Below are 9,715 nucleotides of genomic sequence, written 5' to 3'. Positions count from 1 at the left end.
TGAGCGCAGTCACTGTCACGGGTCACTGCGGCAGAACGCGGCCCCTCCGCAGCCGCCACAAACCGCCCGCCCCCCGGGACGCTCACCCCCCACCAACGCGCTCAGCGCAGTATGAATTTCGCGCCTTACCTTCTCATTGGTCGGTCTCCGTCGCCAATAGGCTCGGGGCAAGCGCCGTGGTGTCGCAGAGGCGGCCAATCAGCAGAAAGTTTCTTCTGTCAGGTGCACCAATAGCGAGGCGTAGCGGCGCTGTCCAATGAGCGGAGCCCTACTTTGCGGGAGGTTATAAAAGGACTGGGTGCGGCGGCTGCTGCCCCATTTCGCCGCAGAGCTCGAGAGGGAGCGAGTGCTGCTGGCAGCGACCCGAGACGCCATGTCTGGCCGTGGCAAGAGCGGCGGTAAGGCCCGAGCGAAGGCCAAGTCGCGCTCGTCCCGGGCGGGGCTGCAGTTCCCGGTCGGGCGCGTGCACCGGCTGCTGCGGCGCGGGCACTACGCGGAGCGCGTTGGGGCGGGCGCGCCCGTGTACCTGGCGGCCGTGCTGGAGTACCTGACGGCCGAGATCCTGGAGCTGGCGGGCAACGCGGCGCGCGACAACAAGAAGACGCGCATCATCCCCCGGCACTTGCAGCTGGCGGTGCGCAACGACGAGGAGCTCAACAAGCTGCTGGGCGGCGTCACCATCGCGCAGGGCGGCGTCCTGCCCAACATCCAGGCCGTGCTGCTGCCCAAGAAGAGCAGCGGCGGCGGCGCGGGCCCCGCCAAGGCCGGCAAGAAGGGCAGCGGGCAGCAGTCACAGGAGTACTAGGCCGGCCGGCCCCGCAGCACCACACAAAGGCCCTTTTCAGGGCCATCCTCATTGCTCACCGGGAGAGCTGCGATCCGCGGGGGGGAGGGGAGCGCGTCCCTGTCCCGGAGGCGGCGCTGGGCCCCGCCCGCGGGGTGGCGGCCAACTCACGTACCGGTGAGGAACGGGGCTGCTCGAGTCCCGCCAGACAAAAACTGTCAGGAGAAGGGCTGCTCCGTAAAGACTGACACACTGGGGTGCTTATAATTTAACTGTATTTATCGTCTGTTACATTCACTGGACATTGCATAGAGAATAAATCATGCTTCATTTCCAAAACGGGACCCCAGTAAGGCGCCGTTTCAGTGTTTCTACAAGGCACTGTCAGGCATGAGCCCCACTCAAAGAATGGCACCCAGGCAGCAAGCACAAGGAGCCACAGTAAAAGGGGGATAAGTTACAGAGAAAGGCACAATAACCCAAATTTGCACTGCTTTATCTCCCCTGTGACTGGTTAATACAGATTAAAGTCTCAGATTACAATCCTAGACAAGCATACAAGGGCAATTAAACTGGCTGTCCCCCTACTTCCGATTTTATTACTGGCCAACTGACAAATTTGTATCTGATAAATATAACTTAATTTCTTACCTGGCATCTGTGCTACTGTACTGTAAGAAACCTGGCACTGGGAACCTAATAGTCTTCATTCCAATGAGCGAACAGGCCCAGATACTATTAATGACTACTTAGTACCGTCAGCACAGTACAGCACTTCAGTACCATCACAGTTGAGTCCCTGATTATCATCTCTAATAAGTGCCTTGCTGCTACATGGAATAGAACACTTGTATTTTTTTAAATATTTTTTTTTTAGCTTCCTAGCCACAAAAATTGTTGAAAAAACTTCACAGACACTGCAATCTAGAGAAATGCAGAGAGGGATGACAAACCTGAACAGCATCAACTGCTCAAGTTATTCAGCTTAGTATCTCAAGCTCTTGTGCCCAAACTTCCAGTAAGACCGGTGTGAATGTTTAAATAAATCACTTCCTCCAAAGGAGAATGTTGGGGTAGCTGCAAAGAGCTGTCGGAGTTGTGGCGATCGTGCTAGCTAACCCACGGGTTTAGCGGGCATCATTGAGCTGCCTTGCCACGCTAAGGATGTGCTTCGCTCCCTTGCTCAGAAGCAAACTAGCTAGTTCCACACCAAGGTTCTCTGCAGCTTGCAGTGCCTGACCAGGGACATTCTTGGCTGTGATGCCAACATGCTGCACATCATCGTTTGGCCCATCTTCATTCTGCAAATATAAACACTTCGATGTAAGGCAGCGGGAAGGCATGGGCGATGAATAGGTGAAGCCACATGCAAGATGGGGTAAAATCTGTGGTCTGTAGAGCCTCAAAAACAAGAACAGTGTGCTGCTACAGCTTCCAAGGAACCAGACCAAAAGTAACAGATTTCAAGGGGTCTGGTTTTGTCTTTTGGGTTCAGGTTTTGAACCCATGGTGGTTCACATACCTGTTGGGGATAATTAACACTGGTTTGCATAGTGTCCTTCAGGCTGTCCGATCCATCCAAACTGTAGACCGCTCCTGTCAAATACAACTTGGAAAGACATACAGAAGGGATTAATACCACATCAAACAAACAATAATAGATGACATAATAAAGTTAAGTCTAGGGGGGAAGGCTTTTGTAGCACAGTAGGATCAGCAATAGCAGTATAATACAACTATAAGAAAAGTAATGCCTGCTAGGGAAGGTGTAACTTCCTAAGAAAAAAAGGTGAACTTTGTTCTAGCTTCCCACCTCCTCAATCACAGGCCATGGTGTAAAAATACTGATTGTTGGGGGTCAAAAGTGAGACTTTTGAATCTCAGGGCAACACTGTCTTTAAAGAAGAGGAGGCAGAAATCTGGTACTTACTATGAGGGCATTTTCTAGACAACTGAGCTTCAGCAGCCAGACTCATTCTCACGCTCATGGACACAAACCCAGAGGCTCGAGTCAGGAGCCCATCCACCCTAATTAGCTATGAAAGTATCTGCCAGAGTTACCTTCAGCAAAGGATCAGGGAACATGCACACACTGGAACAGGTTTCCAGAGACAGTCCCAGACAAATATAAAGCACTCCTCACCTGGCCATCGCTCAGCATGCTGTTGACAGCAACAGGGACACTACATCCACCTTCCTAAAAGAGAAAGGTAACACTGAGGCTCCGCCCCAACACATTCAAAGCAAAGGCCTCTGAAAGGTTCTGGCTGCATTATTACAACACCGCCTATTGCTCTTCAGGCCCTTCTCAGTTCAGAAGTAGTATATACTTAGCAGTTCTAGGAAAGCGTAACAGATTTCCCACACTATGGCGTCAGGTCCAGTAGCAGAGCAGTATTTGCTGCTGCAGGCAGAAGAGAGAGGATGCCACACCTACCAAACGCTTCATAAAGGCTCTCTCAGCGATGCAGCATAACACCGTGTCTGCGTCATGCAGGGCAGAGACCATATTCAGTATTTCTTGGTCTTTGGCACGAACTTCCACTGCTAAGGCACCCTAGAAGAATAAAGAGAAACACACAACATAATAATCGTAACAATTCCTCAACCTCATCCATCTTCGTGTGCACTCAGCATTGGTCATGAAACAGAACTCAGAGGCTGGGTGCATTTCACTACAGGAGTGATGTTTACAGAAATAAATTACCAAGCAACCCACTAGTTGCAGAGACATCCTATAGTAGCTGCTACAAAGAGAAGATCAGAACTCACTTCAGCCAAGAGTTCACGATCATGATGTCACCTCAAAGCACCCTTGGAACCTGTCTCAGTTATGAGTGCCCATATAGAAAAACGCACCCCAAACTGGCAATGAAAGAGACGGATGTAGTAGTTCTTTGGCAATCAACACACCAGCAGTGTTTGGCACTATTAACTACCCTGACACATTATGCTACTCCTGGCTTTCAAGATGCAGTATGGCTTAAGACAAAGTTGTAACGTACCTGCCCAACAGCATACAGACAATCCTCAGGGCTTAGGAGCTGCAAGAAGTAAAATCAGAGTTAACTCAGGTTGAACTGTTCAGAATAGAGGAAGTGAGAACCCAATTCTATGCTCACCTCTAACATCAATTCATTTTGTGCCTGATCAAAGAAATATCACCTCCCCCTTCCCATACTTCAATGTTTACACCCTAGAGGGAGATCATGCACTGTCCCTCACCTGGACTGGAACACTTTGTGAATTAGCTACCCAGAAAAATCTACACTGGATTCAGCAGACTGTATGCTCATCTTTGACAGAAAAACCGCAAGGTCTGAAAGGCAACCAGTTGATGGTTTGGCAAAGAATGGTATTTTCTGCTTTGCTGCTCCTCACCTGGCCAATGCGATTCTCCCAGCCCATCCTCTTCAGCCCCGCAGCAGCCAGGATGATGGCACTGAAGTCTTCCTTCTCATCTAGCTTCTTTAAGCGGGTGTTTAAGTTCCCTCTCTGTAGAAGTGATTAAGCAAGCAAAGAAACAGCAGCCAAACAGTTCTATAACCACTTAACGTTCGCATGAGTGTGTTTACCAGATGTACAGAATCCAACAGATTCCAGCTGAGAACCAGTCAGAGTACCATCCTGAAAGAAGTGTTAAATGTGGACAATTGTTTCCTTCAATAGAATTTTGCCAAGCATTACGGAACATTAACTCAAGCACTGACTCTCGTAAGATAGGCATGTCATTCAAGTACATTATTAACACCCGACACCAACTCCTTTTGCATAGCAGAGAATTGGTTACCTTGTGGTGCCTTTTAGCACTAGTTCCACAGCCCACTCAGGAACTAGTGGCCCAAATTGCATCCAGGGTACTGGGAACTAATCGGCATTTGGCCACATCACTGTGACAACACGTGACAGGCACTTGTCAAGCAGTTTTTTGAACCTTAACATAAAATTCATCTGCATCCTGAATCTCAGCTAGATTAAGGCTATGGTATGTCCATACACCCCTCTCAGAGCAGGTTAGCGGAGGGCACCCTTCAAGGACGCATTTTTTTCCTGTAGGTCAGGTGGTCTAAGTCAGCCTTGACTCCAGATTTCGCAATAACTTTTTTTTTTTAAAACTATATTTTCCTGTTTGCAGCTTTATGCAGCTCCCACGCTTTGTGGGGAAAGGATACAATATCCCTGAATTCTAACTGAGGGAACTTCTTTTTGAGCTGGGCTGCTCGCCGAAGTGAACTGGTTCCGATCACACTGTGGGGAAAATAAAACCAATGAAATCCAGAATACTCCTACACTTACCTCCAGCCAGATATGTCAGAACTTTCAAGGAAACAAATTATGACTGTTGTTTGCTTTGTTTGTGTTTGGTTGTTGTGTTTTGTTTTGCTTATAATTGAGTTTGAAGATCCAAGAAGCTGCCAATGATTTATGTCTCCTTAGAAGAAAGAAAACCACTCTGAAGTTTACCATAAAGCCTGACTGAAGGCTGCAGGCTTTTGTGTGCATTCTTCTGCAGTAAGCACAATACAAAGGAAAACAACTTCACTCTGGAGACTGTAAGAAAGGGTCTAATTTGAGAAAACATTGCAACTCAAGTGTGGCTCCAGAGATCCAGCCTCACTCAGTGTGTGGCACTCCCACGAGACAACGCTGCTCTTTTAGCAGGTGGGTTCGGTGTAGTGTCTATGGAGAACTAATGGATGGCAGCGTAAAACCACAACAGGATAAAGTAATGAGCTCACTGACTCGCTGCTGGGTAGTACCAACAAACTCCTCCCTTCCATTTTCATACCTGTCTGCCCCTTCCTCTCCCCACTCACCTCTTTTCAGGAAGGAGGTGCAGTGTTTTCCCGCAGTTTTTGGGATGAAACACAACAGCATCGAGTGGGTTTTCCCTTCTGCAAAATAGCACAAGTGCAGAATGGCTGACACGTCATTTAACAGAAGGCTGTTAGGCATAACAGTTTTGCTATTGGTCCCCAGAGGAGCACACTCTGGCTCCAAAATAACCCCTCATCATTGTAAAAGCAAGAATTTCCAGCAAACTCGCTGGCAATGGAACACTAAGACAGCCCTGACGTTTCCACCTTTTCAGAGATTAATCAGAGGGTGGTCAAGCTCTGAACACGGAAAAAGACCTAAGCTGTCTCTGCTTTTCTACCATTACCAACACTGTACGAGGCAAGAACCAAGCCTCACATCCACACTTACTTGCAGACAGCACCGATGGTAAAGCCAGGAGGAAGAGAAGTGGGCAGGTCCTTCAAAGAGTGAACCACAAGGTCAACTCTAAAAATCAGAAGACAGTGATCACTGAACAGATGGTTGAGCTCCCATGGTACCTACCAGAGGCGTGCAGAAGAATGTGTTTGTTTTTAAACCTATTTTAACTAAGGCATAAGCACCAGTGAAACCCTCCTCGTGATACTGAAAAACAAACAAACAAACCAACCTGCAAAAAAGGCACTAATCTGTCTGCTCCAGAAAGAGTCTGAACAGAGTTTCTCTGTAGAAGGAAGTTACCCAGAAAGCAGCACAACCTGCCCAATTATCTTGCATGTTTAGCATGCAAATACATGAATTAATAAATGTTTACACTAAAGTTACGCAATATGTTAATGCCACCAAGCAAAGTAGTTTTAAAAGAACGTAGTTCTAAACAGGAATTGGATTTCATTGTATTCTCTCTGATGCACATGTAACACATCAGTCACGGGGCGGGGAGAGGGGGGGAACCAAACACACAAACGAAAACAAACTGGGTCAGACCAAGCTACACAACAACTCCACAATACATGGCCTAAACCCAGGGTAAAGAGGGGAGAGGGAGAGGGAGAGGGAGAGGGAGAGGGAGAGGGAGAGGGAGAGGGAGAGGGAGAGGGAGAGGGAGAGGGAGAGGGAGAGGGAGAGGGAGAGGGAGAGGGAGAGGGAGAGGGAGAGGGAGAGGGAGAGGGAGAGGGAGAGGGAGAGGGAGAGGGAGAGGGAGAGGGAGAGGGAGAGGACAATGACTTATCAAAGGATTTCTTTCTTAGCCAGAGAGGTACCAGACCAGAAGGAAACCATGTATACAGCATGCCAAAAATGTCCAAAGAGCACCAGGAATGCCAGAAGAGGAAGAGAAAACCATGAGCTCTTACTCATTTCTTTCAAGTGCATTTTCCAGCTCTTTGGTGAAGAGGCTCTTCTCCCCGATCTACACATAAATGGAGGAATATGAATCACAAAAGAAACATCTGCAAATACACCATCAAACAGGATTACTTCCTGCATAGAGGAAGAGATCCTTTACCTTGGAAAGGGCTGTATCCAAAATCTTGTCTCCGGTCGTTGACATGGCAACTGCTCAGAGAGAGAACACAGGTAAAACGTGAGGCTGGGTCAGAGCACCTGGGCCCAGACTGGAAATACCTATGTAACGTGACAAGCAGCGCAGGGTCACAGGCTACTGCATGAATGCAGACTCCAGATAAACGTAAGAGCAGCTCATCTCTAGAATACCCTGCGCTCAAGATAAGGGAAACTGTGACTTCCTTCACTGTCCTCAAAAACAGAGCAAGGAGAAACAGGGCAGGTGTTGGGAAGAGCTGACCCAACGGATACTGCCACGGTCTTTCTCTGGAGTGCTGGTAAACAGCTACTCAGCAGTTCCCTTCAGTGTAAGGCTGGGATCCCCTTATTCCCACTGAATGCCTCAAGCCCCACACAGAAAAATGTCCCTAATGCACAGTGGGGCATGGCCAGAGTGACACCAGGTTCTCAAATGGAGCGAAATAACACCATTTGCATGACACGCTCAGAGCTTCAATCACCAGCTCACAAAATCCGTCTTTCCCTTAAAGAAAGCAGCAGCAGTTGCTCAGCCGCAAGACCTAACTGAATTCAGATGGCGCTCTTAGATAAGCGGGGGTTGAATCCTCCTCCTCAGACAGCGCTCTACACGCAGTTCTTGCACACAGAGATAAGCCCCTGCTGCCGTCTACCCCGGGGCAGCATCCAAACAACTCACCGATCTCAAAGTGGACGTCAGGGTACAGCTCACGGAGCATCTCGACCACGCTGTCGGTCTGAATCCGGGCCAGCTGCAACAAAGCAGAAAGCAAAGCTTTAAACAAAAAGCACATCATCCATATGGTAGCGAGAGAGGACTTTGCTGTTCTTCGACAGCCAGGCATGTGTGACCACTACGTTCTCTAAACCAAAAGCGTTAGAAATAAACAGCCCCAGGTAAAATCACTCCTCGAACCATGTTAGCTCGCATCGTGACTAGAGCATTTCACTGAAGAATTTATTGCATCTACTAAGTGGCAGAATGTCGTCGCCCCGTGTCCAGCACTGTTGTGACCAAAGCACTGACAAGGTAAAGCAAATAATTTATCAAGCTAGGAAGAGCGACCAGAACAGCAGCCTATATGTGAGGATTCACAGACTCTGTGGCCAGCTGTGTTATTATGGTCATTAGCTGTCCCCCTCCATCAGAAATTCCATTTCTCTACATCATCTCGGCACCCTTATTCACATTGTTTACCCACCTAACTTTGGGCTGCTTGGTTTCATCCCTGTGGAATGCGACTGCTGAAAGACGCCTGCTCATTGGCAAGCAGGTGGAAAGCAAACATAACCATCCTCCTGTTTCTCAGTGATGAAAGAACAAGTCACATCACACACTGGGTATTCTCTTTTTCTAAGAGTGTGAATTTTAACAATACTGCACGTTTTGGGAGAAGCCAGGAGGATCTCGCTGCGTCACTGAAAAATCTATAGTTGCTGGCAAATGAGTTACTTAACCACTGTTAAACTCAGAGCTCTATTTAGAGGTTCTATGGATTTAAAAAAAAAAAGCAACAGCTTAGGTCTGCACACACAACAAGCAACGGATCTTAAAGCAGAAAAATGCAGGAAGAACATTCCCTTGCATAAGAACAGCAGAGGCAAGCAAAATAAAAACAAAATTACACTATCAGAGGATCACTCCACGCACGCAAACAGCAGCAGACTCGAGCAACACCAGCTGAGTTTCAGCTTTATTCCCACTGAGGAGCTGTGTGGCCTGGGGCAATTAACTTTGTTCACACGACTGTTGTTTCCCTACAGCTAAAAGGAACATAAGTAGCGGTTTCCCTCTGCACACTGCCACGAGAGCTTCAGGTTAGGAAAAGTGGAAGCAGGCATGCACGGCTACGTCCCTTGCCCTGCTATCTATGCGAATTGCCCTCTTGCAAGTACAGATCCCTCCCCAGAACGAATAAGATTATCTCAGAACAAAGGCCTGACGGCCGTTTATCTGCCTTTGCCAGCCTGCTCCTCCCTGCTGCAGCCCGCGGGCAGGAGACACCCGCGGTATCTCTGGACACATCCGCTCCTCGTCCTTCGTGCGGGCTGAGACCATTGGTCCTTTGGGGTTTTTTTGTGGGGTTTTTTCCCGCCTCCCTGGAAGAGCCGCAAAGTCCCGCAAGTCCACAAGTCCCCAGCAAGATCCCTGCTGTCCCGGAAGGGCACCTGCTCTCTCCGTTCACCACACAAAGGTGACCCAGCTTAGTAACAGAACTGCCTGTCACCCGGGCTCCACAGAACGCGGTCTCCGAACTTATCCTGGGAGTCTCCAGACAGGGACCGGGACTCCATGGGCCGCGGACGCCAGAACGGGACACCCCCGCTACCTACCTGGCTCCGCCGGGTGCCCACGCGGACCGCTCCGCCGCCCACGCCGTTCTCGCCCTGCGGCAACACCCGGGCCAGCGGTGGCGCCGGCGGCGCTTTGCCCCCACCCAGCTCCGCCATGGCCCCCTCAGCGCTGCCCGCTGTGCCCCTCGGCACCGCCTCCACACGTCACGTCCGGCCGCCCACGTGACCACCACCACCCTGTGGCGCCGTCGGCGCTGCGAAAGTCCGCGCGCTCCCCGAGGCCCCGCCCCTCCCCGCCCGAGGCCCCGCCCC

General features: G+C 49.6%; 2 protein-coding genes across 2 annotated transcripts; one reads left to right on the top strand and one right to left on the bottom strand.

The window, feature by feature from the left end:
• The first annotated feature begins 190 nt into the window (after nt 1-190).
• On the top strand, nt 191-1,123 carry H2AX (H2A.X variant histone). Its single transcript, XM_065855639.2, has one exon. The coding sequence runs from the start codon at nt 374-376 to the stop codon at nt 803-805; it is 432 nt and encodes a 143-aa protein (XP_065711711.1). The 5' UTR covers nt 191-373; the 3' UTR covers nt 806-1,123.
• HMBS (hydroxymethylbilane synthase) lies at nt 1,043-9,613 on the bottom strand. The gene is made up of 13 exons (XM_065855638.2): nt 9,443-9,613; nt 7,788-7,860; nt 7,071-7,120; nt 6,919-6,974; nt 5,993-6,070; nt 5,602-5,679; nt 4,957-5,032; nt 4,166-4,279; nt 3,790-3,828; nt 3,222-3,341; nt 2,928-2,981; nt 2,307-2,393; nt 1,043-2,085 (listed from the first exon to the last, which is right to left on the bottom strand). Exons 1-13 carry the CDS (start codon nt 9,557-9,559, stop codon nt 1,912-1,914), a joined length of 1,116 nt encoding a protein of 371 aa, XP_065711710.1. The 5' UTR covers nt 9,560-9,613; the 3' UTR covers nt 1,043-1,911.
• Between the last annotated feature and the right edge of the window lie 102 nt (nt 9,614-9,715).

The sequence above is a fragment of the Patagioenas fasciata genome, chromosome 24, assembly GCF_037038585.1.
Source record: "Patagioenas fasciata isolate bPatFas1 chromosome 24, bPatFas1.hap1, whole genome shotgun sequence".
NCBI lineage: Eukaryota > Metazoa > Chordata > Aves > Columbiformes > Columbidae > Patagioenas > Patagioenas fasciata.
The sequence above is the reverse complement of the archived record's forward strand: the minus strand, read 5'-3'. Positions and strand labels throughout refer to the sequence as shown.

Bases quoted from the DNA above. Each gene is read 5' to 3' on its own strand.
- H2AX (XM_065855639.2), top strand. From the start codon at position 374: ATGTCTGGCCGTGGCAAGAGCGGCGGTAAGGCCCGAGCGAAGGCCAAG.
- HMBS (XM_065855638.2), bottom strand. From the start codon at position 9,559: ATGGCGGAGCTGGGTGGGGGCAAAGCGCCGCCGGCGCCACCGCTGGCC. The intron at 5,680-5,992 runs GTAAGTGTGGAT...GCTATTTTGCAG, and splicing joins ACCATCGGTGCTGTCTGCAA to AAGGGAAAACCCACTCGATG. The intron at 5,033-5,601 runs GTGAGTGGGGAG...TTTTCCCCACAG, and splicing joins CACCTCCTTCCTGAAAAGAG to TGTGATCGGAACCAGTTCAC.